The sequence below is a fragment of the Gordionus sp. m RMFG-2023 genome, chromosome 4 (genome assembly GCF_954871325.1).
Source record: "Gordionus sp. m RMFG-2023 chromosome 4, tfGorSpeb1-WG-v2, whole genome shotgun sequence".
NCBI lineage: Eukaryota > Metazoa > Nematomorpha > Gordioida > Chordodea > Parachordodidae > Gordionus > Gordionus sp. m RMFG-2023.
This window is the reverse complement of record NC_088778.1, coordinates 25,215,558-25,236,216: the sequence shown is the minus strand read 5'-3', so window position 1 is coordinate 25,236,216 and position 20,659 is coordinate 25,215,558. Positions and strand designations below refer to the sequence as shown.

The 20,659-nt window shown below is 27.4% G+C and overlaps 1 protein-coding gene across 7 annotated transcripts in view; it reads left to right on the top strand.

Annotated features, from left to right (window-relative positions):
• LOC135928327 (intermembrane lipid transfer protein VPS13A-like) overlaps window positions 1-19,227 on the top strand; it is an 81,456-nt gene extending 62,229 nt beyond the window's left edge. For 3 of the 7 annotated variants that reach the window (XM_065464772.1, XM_065464773.1, XM_065464770.1), the window contains exons 59-79: window positions 63-146; window positions 1,361-1,498; window positions 2,079-2,212; window positions 2,526-2,658; window positions 2,811-2,936; window positions 3,530-3,900; window positions 4,379-4,498; window positions 6,709-6,829; window positions 7,081-7,248; window positions 7,671-7,784; window positions 8,851-9,055; window positions 10,895-11,173; window positions 11,502-11,644; window positions 11,778-11,853; window positions 12,018-12,181; window positions 12,544-12,713; window positions 13,336-13,450; window positions 13,815-13,903; window positions 14,352-14,478; window positions 17,915-18,010; window positions 18,836-19,227. In XM_065464772.1, coding sequence (XP_065320844.1) covers window positions 63-146; window positions 1,361-1,498; window positions 2,079-2,212; window positions 2,526-2,658; window positions 2,811-2,936; window positions 3,530-3,900; window positions 4,379-4,498; window positions 6,709-6,829; window positions 7,081-7,248; window positions 7,671-7,784; window positions 8,851-9,055; window positions 10,895-11,173; window positions 11,502-11,644; window positions 11,778-11,853; window positions 12,018-12,181; window positions 12,544-12,713; window positions 13,336-13,450; window positions 13,815-13,903; window positions 14,352-14,478; window positions 17,915-18,010; window positions 18,836-18,889 — 3,027 coding nt within the window. In that variant the 3' untranslated portion in view covers window positions 18,890-19,227. Of the gene's footprint in view, window positions 1-62; window positions 147-1,360; window positions 1,499-2,078; window positions 2,213-2,525; window positions 2,659-2,810; window positions 2,937-3,529; window positions 3,901-4,378; window positions 4,499-6,708; window positions 6,830-7,080; window positions 7,249-7,670; window positions 7,785-8,850; window positions 9,056-10,894; window positions 11,174-11,501; window positions 11,645-11,777; window positions 11,854-12,017; window positions 12,182-12,543; window positions 12,714-13,335; window positions 13,451-13,814; window positions 13,904-14,351; window positions 14,479-17,914; window positions 18,011-18,835 lie in introns of those variants that run through there. The other 4 variants (XM_065464771.1, XM_065464774.1, XM_065464775.1 and 1 more) reach the window with 2 other exon arrangements.
• Window positions 19,228-20,659: the final 1,432 nt, after the last annotated feature.

Sequence of the window (20,659 nt, the reverse complement as noted above, 5' to 3'; positions counted from 1 at the left end):
GATATATAAAAGTGTAAATGAATTTATTGGAAATTAATTAAAATTTTGACATTTTTTTTAAGTTGGATATAATGTACAAAGAGTATCTGGCAGCTTATCCCAAACTGGAAGACATTCAAAAGTGGCAAACGATTGCAGCCGGAGACGTAATTATTTATTTTTTTAAAAATTTAGTTATAAATATCTGGAAATACCCGGGCTGGACAATTTGTGCATGATATTTTCGCGGGTCTGTATGTTTTTTCCTTCAAAATAAAATTATTATGGGTGGGCCTGACATCAAAATTATTTTCTGGGCCAAGATGGGAAAAATTTTCAAATTCGGTAGGGGGTGGTTATATTTTTTGTAAACATTCTCTATGCCATCTCAAAGTTGTTGAAAGATATTTTCTAAATAAATGCATGCTTTAAAAAATATATCTAGGCAGATATAATTAGGCTGAATTTTTTTTTTTATAATCGCCTAAAATGTGGATTTATGTCAAAGTTGAAAAATTGAACCAAATATATTTACTTCAGTTTGATTTTTTTTATAATTAAAAGATCATAAAATATTAGGGTAGCTTTTACAACATTCTTCTAGTTTCGTCACTGAGGCATCCCCAGTTTATACATATTTTTAGCCATACTAAAAAGTATTTCACTCGTTCGCTGGAAGGGATAGGATAATGTTTTATTTTATGAATAACACCTTAATATTTGGATAAACTTTAAATATAATAAAATCACCACACTCATTTTTAGAAGAATTAATTAAAGTTATTGGCGTTCAAATATATATCTTTATCTATATCCTCTTGTGTACGTTGTAAAATATGTAATATAAAATCTTTTGATTTTTTTCCTGCTATTAGTATGATTTAGATACTTTGAAAATGTCTAAATTTTCTGGTATCCAGAATCAACTTTGAAAATTTACTTCTACACTATTGATCATATCTTCGTCAGCAGTGTCAATATTAATCATCTAGGAATTTATGAAGATTTTATATATTGTTAACCATTGGGCAAAATAAAAATGTATCTGGACATAAATAAACTCGGAGAGATATTAATAAATTTAAAAAAAAAATGGAATTAAATCTAATTTCTTTAAATGTAATAAAAGGAATGTAGAAATAAATTATATCTATGAATAGATACAGATACATTTTGATAAGATACAACAGTTTTACATCCAGATACTTTAACAACAGATAGATTATTTTTCAAATACGATTTTGGTTCCTAAGAATTTTAAAAAGTTCCGGTTCCGAGGGTTCCCGTTCCAAACTGCTTTTTATATTTTATTTATTGGCGGATGTCTTAATTCATAAGACAGCGTCGCATAATTTTTATACTTTTTTTTTAAATAAAAAAGTGCTTACCTTTTTGGCCTAAACAATCCCCTTCCAATAAAAATATGGCCCTGATGGCAAAATTCAAAGACAGCGACACGTGTACGACCCCTTTCCCTATCAATAGAGCACACAACACGCTTTTGAAATTGGATAATGTGGTTCGTTTTTAAATGTTCATTATCATTTTAGTTTGGTTTATTTTTTAGGTTTAGGTATGAACCTTATATTTTTACCTTGCTTAAAGCATGTATATTATTTTTCTTTGTTAATTTATTAATATAATTATTGACTTATAATTATAATATACGTAGACTGATTAGTAAATTAAAAACATATGATCAATTTGAAGACATGATAGTTTGCCCTTATTTTATTGAAATAGGAAGAATTAGCCGGAAATCCGCAAAAATAAAATTAAGGAACCCGCTAATCTCATATAACCTCAATGTATAAATAGGGCGAACTCATGGTTTATGATTGAAAATTTTTTTTATCCTTTAAATCTAGTCAGAATCGCCATTGAGTAAAATAATTATAAAATATTTATTTTGTATAAGTAGGGGGTATATCATTAAATTATTTTTCTGGCATCCCCTTCCTTTATCCTTTAGCATATTTTCCTTTTAAGATTTAAAAATAACTAGATAAAAAAATTTGTATCTTATCATATTAATCAAAATATAAATCCCGAAATTTTTGAAATCGATAGTATATCTTATAATTTTTTAAACAATGAAGTATGGGGGAATTAACGTAGAATGCCACGTTTCAGAAATCGCCGCTACTATAACCTTTGATCAATATTACCATGGACAGGCAGTGATTCTATTAATAAATCAAACAGGCGACGATGTATTGCAGTATTATCAAAGGTCTATATTTCGTTTTAATGAATTAAATAATATTTATATTTTATAAAATTCAAAATTTAATTATAAATGTTTAAGTGGTAAAAAAAATGTTAACTAAACGAAAGGAAGAATTAAAATAAGGTCAATAAAGAAAATATGTGAATTGAAGAAATATAGTCGTTTAATTAATTTAAAAATTATAGTATTTGCTTTGCGTATATAACTTTAAAAAAAATAGTGTGTTATGATTATTAATTTTCTTAAAAATGGTACCCAATTAAAATTAAAAATATGTTTTAATTGTCCATTATTTTTTTTATTTTTTTTCGCTAAGTGGGACCAAAGTAGTGTTTAAATTGCCTCCCAACAAATCGGTACTCTACTCCTGGCAGGACGCACTACAAGAAGACAAATCGTTGGTATGGTCTTGCGGTGATAAGAAAAATCAAAAATTCGATATGATTAAAGTTAATTATTCTTTTTTTTGCATCATAAATTATTTAATTTTTTCCATTATTTTCCTATGTATACTATGTAAGATTAAAATTTCTTTCTAATATTTTATTAATAACGATTTGCTGTCAAAACAATGTTCTCTATAAATTAACAAATTCTTAAGGACGGCTTTGGGGATTTGAATTCAGCCGAAAATCATCACAAAATATATTGGGTCTCTTTCCTGGATGGAACTCAAAGAGTGTTAATGTTTACCGAAGATTTGGCTCTCATATGCATAGCCCAACAAGTTTTTTTTTCTTTATTTATTAGTTACATATCTATTTTTTGTGCACAACCCAGTTTTATTTCTATTTATAAACATTACGATTTTCTATCACTTACAACAAACTAAATAATTTTAGATTAATCTTTTTAGACAATGTTTTATAAATTAAATTATTGTAGAAAGAAGAAGGAAAGAAAGAGAAATATATCCAAAAGTCCACCTAACAAAAATCAATTATTTAATATTGAAAAGAACGTGTGTTCTTTTTAATACTCTTTATAATCTTAAAGGACCACCGTATTTTATATTACATACAGAATCTTTGTATTATAACTCATCCAAAATTAAAGCGTTTGCTTAACTAATATGTTTGTTAAGATTAATAATAATCTGACCATCATAGCATCCAAGCTGCTGCTAATACGAAGGAAAATTTATTAATTATTTGACCAGCCTAAAGTTAGCCAAATAAACCAGGTACTATTAGTGTAAGACGTGCTCTAAGCATCACGACTATTATGTTTCGGGCCAAAAAACAATAAAATTGCTAACCCGGGTTTGGCTGGGAATTGAACAATTTTTGAAAACTAAGTCATATTTTATTTTAAACTAAGGCTGGCGAGCTTGAAAAAGTGGAGCGAGAAATCGAATTAAACATAGAGGGTGTAAGTCTCTCCCTGGTCGACAATTGGAAGACTACTAGGGAAATCGCGTACGCTAGTATAATTAGTTCCGGAGAACCGATTTGGGAAATCAGCTCTTCTTCTTTTAACTCCGCACACGCGCTCTCCTCGGGAAACGCCTTTAAAAAATTCAACGCTGCGATGGGAGAATATACGCCTACCAAAGATACTAACAAGAGCGTTAAATTTAAAACACTTAAGGTTAAGGAAGAGGCCGCGTTGGAAAAAGCTTACCAATATTATTCTAACGAATACAGTTATGGAATGTACGGAGCGGAGACTAACTTAAATCTCGCCGCTAGGTTTTGTTTTATAATTTGTTTTTTTTAATCAAAGGTTAACTTAGCTGACTTTTTAACGCTACTGAAAAGGCTATATTTTTTTTAATATCAGCTGATTCAAAAAAATGTATATGATCATAATTTATTCGAAACTCTTAGTTAGTTGGGACGGTCTTAGACCTATTTAGCATTTTTAAATAATTCTTAATAATTTAAAAAGATATTTTTAGAAATATTTTATTATAGAGGGACGAACGGATATGTGAAAATTGAGATTATTTCAAGAATTTGATATTTAGTATCATTATTTTTTGAATTCAGTGAGATGTTACAGTGTTTTCAGGCTCCAAATATGGCAATGAAAGCATTAGGGTAGGGTATAAAATAAATAATATTTATAAACCCTAGAAAATTGGAAAAGGGATTGTATAAAACAAACTATTATTAAAATCTTTATTATACCATCTTATTTACAAACATCTTCCTTTTTTTTTTACAGATACAACGATATTTTGGTCAAATCTTCTCCGAATAATATTTTTAACAAATCAGGTTTATTCTTGGATTTTGATCGCATGGCAATCGTTAAACTCAAATCCAACAACATCAAAAATTTATAGTTTGCATCATTTTATTACTTAACCCCATAATATTACAGTTGATAGTTGAGAAGCTCCTTTAAAAAAATCTAGTTACAGATTCTTTATAAAAAAATGTATCCTGGACACATAAAAAGATACAAAATATAAGATACTTGAATTTTTTGCTAATTGATAGTATCTTAGATCAAGATACTTTTTTTAAAGCTCATCTTTATTTATAAGAACATTTGAAGGATAAAATTATATTTAATATTTATTCTTATACAACATAAAATTATATAATAATTTTTGTATTATAATTGCTAATTCCTTCCGCACAATAGACCAAAATATTGATTAGAAGGTTAAAGTAAATTGTGCATGGCCAACAATAAGAATTATGCGTTTTATATCATTTTTTGATTTTTAAAAAAACTGGATGAAAGATAAATTCAAAATTAATGACATTGAACTCTCTTATTCTTTCTAGAAAAGAATTCTAAATTTTATTTTAATAATAGTATACCTATTATTATATAATTAATTAATAAAATATCCAAAAACATTATTATAATAGAATTGTATATTTATCTCATACAATCAACCAATCTAAACCACTCAAATATTATTATTTTTGACATTGTATACTGTGCACAATGAGCACATCTAAATTTTGGGGATTGAAATAATAAAAAATATATTTGTCCCTCTCTCCTTTATAAAATATGATGACGATTATATGAATACAATGATAAGAATGATGATTTATATAATATTACAAAATGTCAATATTTGTAGAAGAGTTAAAAATGGATAATCAAACTAAAACAAACATTTCGATATTTATATTAGCCTATTCATTATTTATTACCAATTGCAGACATAGTATACTGTTTATGGTGGTAAAGGTAGAATATTTAATTTACAATAAAAGGTTATGGACAAATTTTGCCCAACCCTATAATGACTTAATGCCGACATGTTGAAATACAAAATTAACAATGAAAACAATAAAATTTAATATATGAATTTACGAAAATACAAAAAAGTAAAAATATGAATATTGAACATTTTGAGCAAAAATATAAAAAGGCAAAGTTGTCAAGGAAATGAAAAAGATAAAGATTCTGTTGAAAAAGAAAGTATCTTTTACCAAAAAAGATACAAAGGAATCTTGTAGGTTATATCTTAGATATAACTATTCGCGATACTCCAACTCTGTACGCTGTCCCCCTCCCCAACTTCTTGACTCTTTGTATTCGGGTCCAATATTTTTCAATTTTAACCTTTTACAATATATATATATATATAACCCACTTTTGCACGCTATATCATAAAATATTTAATGCTATAGTAGCGCACTATGGCTATTATATTTTAATTTCTTATGTAAGGGAGAATAAATAAAATATTGTAGTCCCAATTATATATTTTTTTATAATCGTAAATGAAATTTTTTTTATCAAATTTGAAATATAATGATAATATCACATAATAAAATATTAGTTATATATATAATTTTAAATAATATATTTTTAATTTGCTTTTAAGAGAAGATGTCTCTCAAAATTTTTATCAAACAAAGAACATCTTTTTTCACCAAAAACATTTTTGTTATGGGTATTATATTTTAAGATGAGTTGTTTTAAAAAGAGGGAATTCTTTACATAATGTTAGATCTGATATGGGTGTTCTTAAAATTTGTATCATTATTTTTATCAACTGAAATATCAACAAAATTTTAAAAACACGAAATGTTTTTGTTTTAGTTAGGGGATTTTTTTTAAAAAGTTGTGAGTTTGTGGAATCTAAATTTCTTGAGCTATTCTGCGTTTATCCTTAATTAATGCGTTTCAACAACGTCCAATTTTCTTTAAAAAAACATAAAATACTCCCTAATATAAGTTAAAATTGAATTTAAACATTTCAGGAGCTTTACAATATTTATCTCTAAACCCCCCCCCCTCCTTCATTTTGCCTTATCAATATAATATAAATTTTTGATTACGAATAAGATGTCCTCTTCCAAAATTTAAATAAATGAATGCAAGAGTAAAGGGGATTTGAATAAATTTTTTTTTTATTTATTCAAATTATAAATAAAAATTTATATATTTATCATTTTAAAATATTATTCGAATTTTTTTTAAAAATAGCTGAATAAGTGATTTGCTATCAATAAGATTAATATTTTGATTTTAAAATATAAGCTTATTTAATTTATGTTTTACCATTTTCATTAACCAAGTTCTACGTCCGACATTAATTATTTTTACGCCTTGAAACGGACCTTCAGACCCGGCTTATGGATTCAATACAAAACATCTCCGCATCAAGTTCAGCTACACGCCAAGATGAATAAATTACAAGTATTAATCGACTTTATTTGAAAGTATTTATTAGTAAATAAAAAAAAATATGGATTCATAAGAAAGAAATAAAGAATTATTTGGTGGAGATTATTGAAACATGGAGTTGAAATTTTTTTTTTTAATTCGTGGAATCCCAAAACTAACCCGCCAACGAACTGAATATATAATTAAACAGAACATTAGCCTGGGAGTAAAATGCTAATGGCAAATTGAAACTTTTTTGTAATTATTTATATAATACTCTTAAGATCGACGACCAACTTCCGGCCTGCACATTTCCGGTCATTTTAGGCCTAACCCCACTTCCAAAATCCATATCCGCCGAATCATCCGTTCCCAAACCTTTTGTCGAAGCCAGCATGCTCAGACGAAACTCGGAACATAGCGGTGGCGTGGCTCAGGTCAAATATTTCAAGGTAAGTTTTATTTGATTTTTGCATCTTCTTTATTGCAAAAACAATAATTATTGATTTGTTGCATAGAATTCGTTAATCAAATTTTATTATCTTTGCAGAAATGTTTCAATGTGAATGTCTTTAATGCCTCTTTTTTTAAAAAAAAACTTTTATGGTGTTTCATAGGATAAGATAATATTATTTTTTTGTTTTAAAAAAAATTATATTAGCATGCTTGGTTTGTATATACGCATTATCTGTATTGTTTTTTTAAATTAAACAGTTTATTTCACAATTTTTTTTAATTACAACTGGAATTTTATTACCGGAAATTTGGGACTATTCCTTAATTTATGATGGAAAAGAATGCTACAAAAAAATTCTTTTATAACGCATCCTAAATCTCTATCTTTAAGAAATTTTTTGGTAAAAAAAAATTTAAGGTTCTAGTTCAGGAAACATTTGTACGAATCGACCAGGGTTTCATAGACTCCGCGATAGCATTTTTTACGGAAACCATAGCTACGTCCTCTACCTCCGAACAGATCAGTCTTATCGTGAATAATGATTTTAAAAAATTTATATTTATTTGTATATCCATGTAGTAAAGTTCTGAGAAACCAAACACATTAAATTTTAAACCTTGAAAAACAAAACCAAAAAATAAAGAAAAAAATTTGATTTATAAACCGTCACAATATTGGTTAATGATGCTTACTACCAAGTGAATGTATGGAAATATTCTAAATACCAACCTAATTTGCTAAATACCGACCAAAATTTATTAAAATGTAATAAGACTCTTATTATTTAATATATTAATACGGAATCACGTGGTCGAGTCCGGCCTCCTATATATTATCCCCACAAGGATGGAACCATCAAGTTAGAAAAGAAAAAAAACATGATCATTCTCGGGATTCGAACCCGGGAGCATAGGATAAGTAAGCCAAGCTCTTGCCTACTAGGCCATAGAGGCTTTCCAAAAATCACGATTTTTCAAATATATATTATAAATATATTTGGTAGTGCCTATCCAAATGAAAAATGAACAAAATTCAAATTTGATAGATAGTACTTTAAGGTAGTAAGCATCATTAACCCACAATATTCGATAATTGATTTAAAAATGACGTATAAAATTTAAAGTCAATTCCGCGTTTTTTTTGTTTTGTTTTATTTTCCCAGCCTTTAGATACCCTACATAATACATTCTATTGACTGATGAAAAAAAATATCCTAGTGGCTTAGCTATTTTGCATAGTTACTTTTAATCATGCCATAGTTTCAAAGCTATTAATATTTCAACAATATATCCAATCATTACAAAAAGATTGATATTTGTAACTAATTAGTGTTGTTAAACTCTATTTGGGTCTATTTTAAAAAACGGTCCGATTAAAATTTTTTTCAAAATAATATTATGTTAGCCCTGGAAATTTAGCTCATAAGTAGGAGAAAGGATTGGACCTCTATTTTCAATACTGCTTTGGCTAAAATCGTAATCGGGTCGTTTTTAACCCTAATCTTAACAACACTACTAACAATATATAAATGTCTCGATTTATTATCGCTTATTACTTAAATATAGCGTTTTATTTTTGTAATAATAAACAACTGCAGCATGAAGATTTTAATACTGACTTATCCACGGCCAAACAAGACATGGTTAGGGCGTCTGCCGATAGAGTTATGTCGACAGGGCAGAAGGTGTTTTACGATTTTCTTCACTTTTCTCCCATTAAAATTCACCTCTCTTTCTCGTTGCAAAGCAATCAGGATGGTACACATTATCAGGACGAGAACGGTCTTACTTCGAGCATGAACAGTATAATATTTTTTTATACGATCATTCATTTATGATTTATTTCCTATGATTCAGAATTAAATTCATTTTTTTCCCCCCAACTTTCATTTTTTTTTGAAATATTTTATATAATCTAAATAATTTTCTCATACCCTTTTTACAGAAAAATATTAAGCTAGCCGTTTTTAAAATCGGCTCAAATCGAGCCGTTTAACAACACCTCTTTATAGGAAAAAAACCAATCATTTTATAAAATAGAACCTAAATTTTAAAACGCTTAACCTTGCTAGTATAAAAAAATTACAGCATATTTTATATACTTTGTCGTCAATTCGTGCTAACTATGTATACAGGGTAACCTCTCATTCACGGCGAATTGGGTGATAATTGTGGTAATAAAGTGTATTTATGCCGCTAATTTGTGCTAACTATGAATGAGGGGTAATATGGGAACTTTAAATTGGGATTATGCATCTAAGGACTTTCGCAAATATAGGGAGGGGTATGCTTTATAATTGTCGAAGTTGTATTTATAATCATATCAGTTGTAATTTTGGTTGTCGCAGTGGTGGAAATAGTTGAAGCTGACTCCAGGATTTTTTTAGCCAAATTTTTAGAACTTGATTATTTATAGTGGCGTATTTTTTAAAAAAATTTAAGGACCTGATTTTACCACAATCATATTTCAGCATGTAAAAAAAAATAGCCTCCTAATTTTAGAAAATTTTACTTTTTTTTAATGTCTCTAAAAAACCTTTGTAGGTAAATTAATAGTAACTCAAAGGGAGTGTCGTAACAGCTCGATTTCATCAGTTTTAAATTAAAATTTTAGCCAAAGGAATATTATATAAGCCTCGAGATTTTGTTAATAGATGTCTTACCTTTACTGCCATCTACGAGCGAAATTTCCATACTTCCGCGATATTATTTGGCTAAAATATTATGTCAGTCATTTTTAAAAATTTGGCCGTTTGACAAAGTACTCAAAAGTTTTAAATTGTCTGAAATTGAGAAAGTAGGCACTTTATACATTCTGGGTACACGAAGCCAGCGAAATCAGCTGTTTAAGAATTTTTTAAAAAACATGCTCTGTAAATGATCTGAGTTTTAAGGTTTTATTAAAATACGAAGCGTTCATAGAAGCAAGGGAAACATTCCTTCTCCCATTATTATTTTTCTTAAAAAATAAATTCTTAAATAAAGATTTAATAATTTTAATGCTAATTTTTTTTAAATAACAATTTTTGTTGTGTTTTCAAACGATAACATGTTTACCATTTATATATTTCTCTTTGTTTATACCATACTCGTATATTACCATTCACTTTTTTCTTTGTTCACTTATACCACCCTGTTTTGATTTCATCCTCAAAACTGGTTCTAGCTAATTTTCGAGATGGACATGGATGGAAATTAATATTTGTTTATTATCATTTAATTAAAAAATGGGGACTATATAAGACTTCGGAAAAATAAATTATATTCATTAAATATTTGATTTTAGTTTTCATTTTTATGTCCGATTATATGATAATATAATTTTACTTTTGATTGACTATCGTGTTACATTAATTTCTCGACTTCCCTAACGGGGGGACCCGTCTGTCCAACCACAACACGTTTTAACTGTTTTTTTTTACTACATTAAAATAAAAAAATTTTTTTAAAGAATGATGGTATAATTTTTAATTTATTATTAAAATAAATTATTTGAGGTTAAACATAACATTGCTTGCCTCTTTTCTTTAATAAATAAAGATAAAAACCATCTTAATGTTATTGTGTAATTAAAAACAAGAATTATTTTTAAAAGGGATTGTATTGTTGAAAATTTTTTTTCATCGCAATTTTATTTTAAAGGAGACAATATAACTGCTTTCCAGCAACAACAGCAGCAGCATTCTCAACAATCTCAAACCCGGGAGAGCGCTTCTTCCGAAATCACCATAAGTCCTGCCAATAGTAATTATCCAACTACACCTACGCCAGGCGGAGCCCAAGCTCCCGCTCTGAGATCTGCCGCCCTTAATTTTTTGCTTCAAAGCGTGGGCGTAACTTTGGCCGATATTGACGACGTCGTATTCAAGCTGGCTTATTTTGAACGCAATTATCGGTTCTATACCCAGGCCCAACTCACACGTTTTTTTTTAACAAATATTTCTTCCTTTTTAAAAAAAATAGATACTTCTGCTAAATTATTTTTTGAAATACACGAAAATATTAATTTATAATCCTAGTTTTTATCTTTATACCTTCAAATTGTATGTAAAATCAAATGAATGAAAATTATAATTATCATCGTCAATAACTTCTAATTTGCTTTCTTTTTATTAGATCATACCCTTTAGGCTTTTTTTTTATTAAAAAACACAGACCAGTCTACAACATCTTTCCTTCCTTCTTTAAATCTTGCGAATTTAAGTTGGATAATTTTTTCTTTTAATATTTTTGAAATAACCAACTTCAGATGAAGTAACAAAACATTACGCGACTCAGGCTCTCAAGCAAATGTACGTTTTAGTTCTGGGATTAGATGTACTGGGCAACCCTTTCGGGCTTATTAGAGGTCTAACGGAAGGCATGGGAGATCTATTTTACGAACCTTATCAAGTATATACAAAAATTTATTAATTTTAATATATATTTTTTTTATATATTCAGTCATTAATATACAAAGTTAATTTTTTTTACATTTAAAAAAAATATAGCAATGTTTCTTTACAAAAATTATAATAACATCCAGGGTGCAATTCAGGGTCCAGAAGAATTCGCTCAAGGCTTAGCTTTAGGCGTTCGAAGTCTCTTTGGACATACGATAGGTTTAACAAAAAATTGTAATTAAATTGTTCAACAGGATAGTTAGATTAAAACAAATTTCAGTACTTTATAATCTTTGTTTAATGAATGACGCGAGTTTAAGTTTTTCAAGCTGTTGATAATTGTAACAAGTTTCTTTTTTAAATTTTTTTTACAAAATTCAAAGGCGGCGCAGCTGGAGCCGTCTCCAGAATAACTGGCACACTAGGCAAGGGCTTAGCCGCGCTCACTATGGATCAGGATTATCAAAAGTCTCGAAGAGAGGAAATGAACAAACGCCCGGCTGATTTGAAAGAAGGCGTCGCGCGGGGCGGCAAAGGGCTAGTTATGGTTAATTTTTTTTTAAAATAAAATTTAGGAATTTATTTATAAACAAGTATTCTTTGGATTGAGTATATTTTAACGCTTGCCATATTTTTTTTTACAGTATTTCTGATAATCGGATATCAGGTGTGATTTATAAGCTTCCTTAAAAAAATTAACTTATCAGATATAAGAGAGATAAAAACCTCATACCTATCATTCTCTTGTAACTGCTCAATCAATGTCATTGTTAAATTTTTCATATTTGAAGCAATTCAATTTTTATATGGGCTTTAAACTAATTTTTATTTTTTTATTAAATTATTCATATAAACAATTCTCACATATTTTTTTAAAAAAAATAACAACCAATGCATAAATCGCCTCAGGGATTTTACGAAGGCGTTACGGGTATAGTAAAAAAGCCGATAGAGGGCGCTAAACAGGAAGGAGCTACCGGGTTTTTTAAAGGGTTTGGCAAAGGATTAGTTGGAGTAGTGGCTAGGCCTACTTCGGGCGTCGTTGATTTCGCTTCCTCTTCCTTCCAAGGTATTAAAAGGTAAACGTTTTTAATTTTTAAATCTAAGACCGAAAATTCAAACGAAGGCTTTTGCATTCGTCTAAGGGTCGCTATTAGTATAATTCGAGCTAATTATATCATTTCATATCCTCATTTGACGAATAAAACTTTTAAAATTAATTTTCTACTTATAACTAAAGTATTTTGGAATCGCAATATATTAAACTATTGCCGTTTAATTTAAAAAGCAATGAAAGATCTTCTCTTATACCCTTTTAAAATTCTGTTTGATTATATGCAACTTTAATATTATCTATATATAATATAATACAAAGTAAAAATCTAATTTAATTGTATTTTCCAATATATTTGCATGCCATATAATAAATTTTTGTTCTTTTATCGTTCGAGTAGGTTTTACCCATAACTCCTAATTTACTATTAATAAATTTCTTAGTCTTGATTATATATCCGTTTTTTTTAAATTTATATTATTCTTATTTTTATACATGTTATATTTTCATTTATTAAATTATTATTAGTTAGTATTAATACGATTAAAAGTCTTTAAGTTGTACGTTTTATGCTGGCTTCCATTTTTGTTTTATTTAGCTCGAGTTATTTATTGTAGCAGTTTATAATGTTTGTTCTATTATTCTAGGCTGGCGGAAAATGTAGAAGAGGTACACCGATTAAGGCCTAGGAGGTATATCCAAAAGGACGGTGTCATTAGACCTTACGATTACAATGAGGCGGAAGGATACGAAATTTTCAGGGTATACAAATAAATTTATCGGAATATATAAAAATTCTATATTTAATACTATACCACAAATTTCTTACATAATCTATTTTTTCTGATAATATACCTAAGACCTCGCAAATTCATTTTATAAAACTATTCTTTTTTCTTAGATGAAAATATCTTTTGAGAAACATTTTGGAAAGAATGATAATCTTAGGATGAAAAATCTTATGTGGTTGAGGAACAGGGACTGCTTCTCTCATATTTAAATTACGTTATCTACATCATATATCTCTACCTTAATGGCTTATTAAATTATCCGTAATTTTAAAATATAACCAAATAAATTTTTTTTATAAGACTGATTTTTTTAAAAAAAATATATAAACAAAAAGGCAGTTGAAAAAGGACTTTCCGAACAAACCTACGTTTACCATACTTTTTTAACGCCCGATATGAAAAATGTGCTTATATTGACCAACGAGTTTGAATAAAAAAAGATATATTATATTTTATTCATCATTTGTATGATATTATTTTCTTAGTCATATTTTTCTTTACAATTTTTGTGGATTCATTTAAACTTCTATAGTATCGTTCTAATCTTGAAATCAGAGGCTTAAGAGCGGTGACACGAAGCCTCCTCAAATTATGGGTAGTGACCCAATAAAAGATCTTCTTTCTTTCCCGAGGGATTTCTAATTTTTGCGCCACGCCTCTGCTTGAAATTAATTCTTTTAAATTTATAAAGTATATCATTTTGAACCGTATATCATTTTAAACCGGAAAAAATGAGTTTAAAAAGGAATACTTTACACAGTTAAAATGATACACTTACTACTCAATGTAAAATGATGTAATTTTATTAGAAAACAATTTTAGGATTCGAAAATATATAAAACATTATAATTAAATTTAAAATTTTGTTTTAGGAGCATATTCATGATTTCCAAAGGCGAATTATTCGGACAATGGGTCATAAATTGGTCCAATAATTGGGACAAAGTCAAGCAGCCAATCTATTCAGACAAACTTGGCGGGATTAAGATAGAATTTAAAGTTTTTTTTTAATTTGAAATTTAATTTATTTTTTTAGATTATTAAATATCAGTAGCGTCATGAGCCCTCCTATCATTCTTAAAAAATTAGTGTACTCTTGGAAAGTATTTTAGGTGTGCTCGAAATTTGGGTTCGCGGAACCTCGCGTTCTTCCCCTTCCAACGAACCCATTCTTTGATATTTAAAACAGCATTTCTTATTTTGACAGACAAAATATATTATAACCAAATTATCAAAATTATAATACTAATCATCAGAGTTGTTAAAAAATACTTTTTAAATGGATCTAGATGCAGATACATAGTCTCAAAAGTTATCTAGATACAGATACAGCGTCTAAAAAGTTATCAAGATACAGATACAATTTTTAAATGTATCTATATACAGATACATTTTTTATTATGCTCTTATAGGTTTGCATAAACCTAAATTAATATTATATTGTGAAAATTCATGAAATGAGCTAAAAAATTTATTGACGCGATATAACATTTATCAGAATATAACTAAAATAATGATTTTAATATAATATATGAAAATATATGATTAAATAATTATAAATAATTATTAGATTTCAGTAATAAAATATTTTCAAAATTTTGATAATTTAGGCATCCTCGTTTATCTGTAAAGACATTTTTAGCAACACTAAATAGTCTTTCCACAGGGACGCTTGAAGGAATTGTAGTGTTATATTTAATAAATAACAATTATATCAGGGTATTCTTTAAAAATGCTAAAATCTCTACATTTATTTTTGAAAAAATTATTTAAAATTTGTTGATTATCAAAATTTAAATCATTATTAGAAATTATATCTGCTGTATGGTACTGAAAAAAATCTGAAATTAAATTTTTTTTTTGGTAGGTTATTTGCTTGCAGTCAGTTGATGACTTTGATAATTCACCAGTTAATCTTTGTATCAATTGTTTTCTTTTATTAAGATTTTCTTACATTTGCAACCATGTCCATCAAGTTTAAAAAAAGGGTGGAGCATGGTTGCTATAATATTATCATCTTCAAATAAGGTCACAATAAACCTAGAATTATTAAATATTTTTAATTTATTATATTAATTTACCTATCCTCAATCCCTTTAAGTAAGGCATCTAAGAGTGGTAAACAGAATCTCAGGTTCATTTCTTTAAAATTCTTTAATTTGATAATAAGTTGTGAAATAGTTGCACAGTAATAAGCTGTGTACATATACTTATCTCCCTGCGAAATATCAAGGGAATTAGCTATTGGCTTCATTAGCTAATTTAAAATAATGCTATATATATAAATATTATTTATAACTTACTAAACAATATTCATGAATAAAATCACATTCATTAGGTAAAAACCTAGGTAGTTTTATTCCATCACATATCTTGTCCACTTTGTCAGATTTAGCTTTTATATTTCTGACATTAATTGTAAGGCATTATAGGTGGAGTTCCATCTAGTTATATTAGGACATATAAAATAACGACCAAATCTCAGATGAAATAGGAGACCTATTTTGCCTATTCCATATACTTTGGCATTTATGTAGTGTTTTGCTATATATCTAATGAAGAAAATATTACTTATTTAATTAAAATTAGTTTTACCCTATGATATTGTTTACACTGCATGGCTCTATTGGCATCCACAGTGGCTAAAAGATTCAATGTGTGACTGGCACAACATTGGTGATGAGGTAAACTAAATGATTCTGATAATTCAGAATCAGTATAATAAAGATTTGATATAGAAATTGGCACAACTGCTTCATCTTCCAGATCATCAATTGATTCACTTGTATTATTTTCAATTGGCTTGAAAACTCTTTAATTAATTAAGTAATCAATCATATATTATGTTTATATTTATTTATAATAAAATAAACCTAAAACATTTTATAAAATTTTTGGCATTATCTGTAATGGTCTTTGAAATTTTATTTTGAATGCAATCATCCTTAGCTATGTAAATTTTTTGCTATTTTATCATATGTATGACTACCAGTCATTCTTTTACAAGCCAACGCTATATTTTTTCTTTCCAAACTTATTGGATTTATATAGTGAGCGGTTACTCCTATGTATGAACTAAAAATAAAAATTTCTTAAAATTGCTGAAATAATTTATTCTTAATTATTATACAAATTTAAATGTTAGCTATACCGGCGATTGGCACTCCAACAATCTGCTGTTGTGCATATTAATGATGGTTCTATAAGACTTTTAATTATTTCTTTCTTTTCATTTTCCCATCTTTGGGAAATTCTACCAACAACTGTCTGTCGGCAAATTATATTTTTGTGTGGAGCCAAAGTGTTGATCATTTTTTTAAAAGAAGGATTTTCAACAATTGAAAATGGCTGCATGCCATCTATAATAAAAGCAATAATTAAATCATCTAAAGTGCCTTGAGTTAAAGTCAAAGGTCTTTTAGCAAAAATATTATTGGAGGATGAGCCTTGTCCATTATTTTCTTTGGTAGTTTTATTTTCCTTCCCCTTTTTTATTTTTGTTAACAAGGTTGGATGTTTTCTCTTAAAATTTAAATTAGAATTTTAAATATATAATATCTATACCCTTATGAGCTTCACTGCACGTTCAAGTCATACTGACGGATATTTTTGTATTTTTAGGTAGACACGGCAAACATTTTACCATCAGAGAATTGTTTTCTTTGTTTTGAGATATTATTTTAAAATATGCTCTATAAATTGGCCATGGTAAAGCAATAGAACTTGTTGTTGCTTCCTTTTCTTCATCGATATAGATCTAAATAAATATATAAACTTAAAAATTTAGTTATAAAATAAAATTTACCATTTCCATATTGTAATATTAAAATTTGTATGGTTTATTGATAAACTCGGACATAATATTTAAATTAATGAATATTTATATATATTTTTTATATATAAGTTTTAATATTTTATGTATATATAATTCTTTGTTATAGTATTAATAAATATTAATATATAATATATATATATATTTATTTATTTCATATCATATCATATGAAATAAAATAAATTTTACAGTCAAATATTTTTATTTATAATAAAAAAAAGGGGTATATAAAATGTATCTTAAAAAGTATCTAAAAACAGATACAGATACCTCTAAAAAAATATCTAGATACAGATACCTTTCTAAAAAATCTATCTAGATACAGATACAGATACTACATTTTTATATCTAGATACTTTAACAACTCTGCTAATCATATAAAGATTAGAAGATTTAATATAATTTCCCATAATTTTAAATTTTTTTTAGTATGCCTATTCAAAGACTAATATGAATCCTAATCTTATGAATCAAATAAGATTAGTATATATTATTATTCGTATGAATACAAATAGTAAATTATTCGATTCATTCAAAAGGAATGTTATTATTCTATGAATGAATTATATATAAAAGTTATTTACCTTTTTCATTTTTTTCAAGGGTGAACCCAAGAAAAAGAAATGCATTCAATCCCTTATGTCCAAGGACGACGAAAATTTCCACGTTATTCATTTAAAAAATAAAAATAGAGCTGAGGTACGTTTCATTTTTTATCCTATTACATTAGAGCCCCAGTAAATCTTCCGCTGGGCTCATGGCAGCGCTATATAATATTTACCTGGACTGAAGATTCGTTGATGTTGAATACAAATCAGCTGAGGCGCCAATTTGGCTACAAAAATTGATATTATAAATTGTTTATATTGGAAATCAAAATGGCGTACCCCTAGCTGATTTGTATAGATTCATATTTTAGATGAATGAATTGCCAGTCTAATAATATTTTTAAAAAAGAAAATTAAAAGATATCCTCGGAAGTTCAAAAAAATATTATAGTTTCTCCGGAACACAGCAAAATGGATTTTAAATTTTATATTAAGGACCCCCCCCCCCATCAATTATGGCAGGATCAAATAATTCATTTATTAAGATAACTATCAGGACAAAATGATATTTCCTTGTTTCTGAATTTTCAATTGCAATGGGTGTTGGACGGAATTTAATTTATCTATTAATTAGGCTTATATTCCAAGGGTCGTTTCAGTGAATATATAGAAATTATATTATTTGACAACTTTATCCTTTTTAAACGATCACAAAAATCCGATTGGTTCCTGTAAGTTATAGTTTTAAAACAATATTACATATTGATGGGAACATTGCAATCTGTTTTAAAATTTGCATTTCATTTAAATCGTTGTTTCTAGGAAACTATTTGATTTTCCCAAAGAAACCTTTTAAAATCTTTTATATTTTATCATTGTTTTTTCTAAAATAATATCAATTAACATAATGACAATATGTTTTCACTTATTATCATTTAAAAAAATCTCTTCTATTATATTATTTATTTATATACAGATAATAATTGGAAAAATCAATGATATATTAGAAAATTCAACTCAAGGATTATGACTAGAAAAATAGATTATGCAAAAATTTATTTCTATTCTAGCTTTAAATCACAAGCTTCTTCCTTTTGTATAATTTGTTATCATTTTTTTTTAATTTACCAAATGATGTTCTATTTTTTAGCAACATTGATTTTGTCTAAATTTATGAGCTCTTATACAATTAAAATATGTTGCCAAATATATCTATTTTTAATCATTAATTTTTTTTAAAATCGCCTTATATCTGATGTAATTATTTGAGTGCTAAAGGCCTTAGGTAAAATATAACGTCAATATGAATAGTTTATATAATATAAATAGATACTAGCCAATAAAAAAATTATATAAATATAGATAGATAATTAGCCAAAAAATTTTAAAACAAATTTTTTATCACCATCTATTAATATTATATTATTACTTCTATTGTGTACGATATTTATTATTTTATAAGATTATATAAAGCTTTTTCTTTACTGATTATCATTATAATTTTGTTCGTGGTGGTCCCTAGATTGAATAAAATAAACTATAAAAAATTTACAAATAGAAAATTGATTGGAAAAGGGTTTCTAAAGTAACTAGTTATTTTTATAAGTTACTTCTAAAAAAATAAGTAGTTATAAAGTATATTTACCCGATTTTTAAAGTTAACCAAAGATAACAGGTAAACAACAATCATTATAGTTACATTAATATAAAGTGATTTATTTAATATAATAAAATATATTTATATGTTTTTCAATTTTGTCTATTATAATAAATTGTAGGATAAAAGCAAATTAACAAAATCATTTTATATTAATACATTACAGTTCTCCCCACTATAAATTGAATTCATCATAATAACGTAATGGGGGTTTCGAAACTCTTAGAGTTGTGTTGTTCTGCAATGTCCAAATCCTCAGTCAGTTATGAGTGTTTTTTAGAGATCTGCAATGCCCAGTACCCAGCCCAGAGCCGGGCCATTTAACGTCTTTATATAATTTAATCGTGTCGGGTAAAAATGTTAAATAGCCAGACGGGCATAAAGTAGAGATGTTTAGCGCGCCTAATGAATAGAGAATAGAAAAAAGTTATTCTAAAGAGTCATTCATTCATAAATGTAATTTCCCTTTTCCTACATTTTATTTTATTGCTTTGATAATTAATTCATGAAACCAGAACCCTCATCATTATTGGTTATTTTGAATTTTAAAGAATTCCCAGATCGGGAAACCTTGGATAAAGAAAATACAACAGGATCGAGGAAAAATTTGAACTGGCCGGGGAACACTAAATCCCATCAGATTATTTGCAGGGCTATAATCTTTTATATGTATACTGGAGAGAAATTCCAAATAAATATGCAGGAGCATTTTTAAGATTCTGGGCAGTAATTTTCCAGGACCTGTTTAATTGGAGAGGGGTGATGCTATCTCTATCAATGGATAGTATATAGGGAAGGCAGAAATATATAATAGCTCCAATAGTGAAATAAATCTAAATTAATTGGGGTGTATTGGAATATATTTAGTATTATCGTGATTCAGTTGGGCGTCATATAATTTCCAAGGGAAATTTTATTATTTTAAAAATATATCATGATCAGAGATAAAGCAGACCTTTATAGGTAACTAATAAAAATTATTATATTTTATAATGGAAAGAATTGTTGAGATTTTTAGTTTTATATTATTTATGATCATGGTTATCAATTTGCTAAAATTTTGACTGGTTCGGAAGTCTAATCATGTTTGTGTCCCAGTATATTTTTATTGTAATTTTATTTTTGAAATCATAGACAAAATAA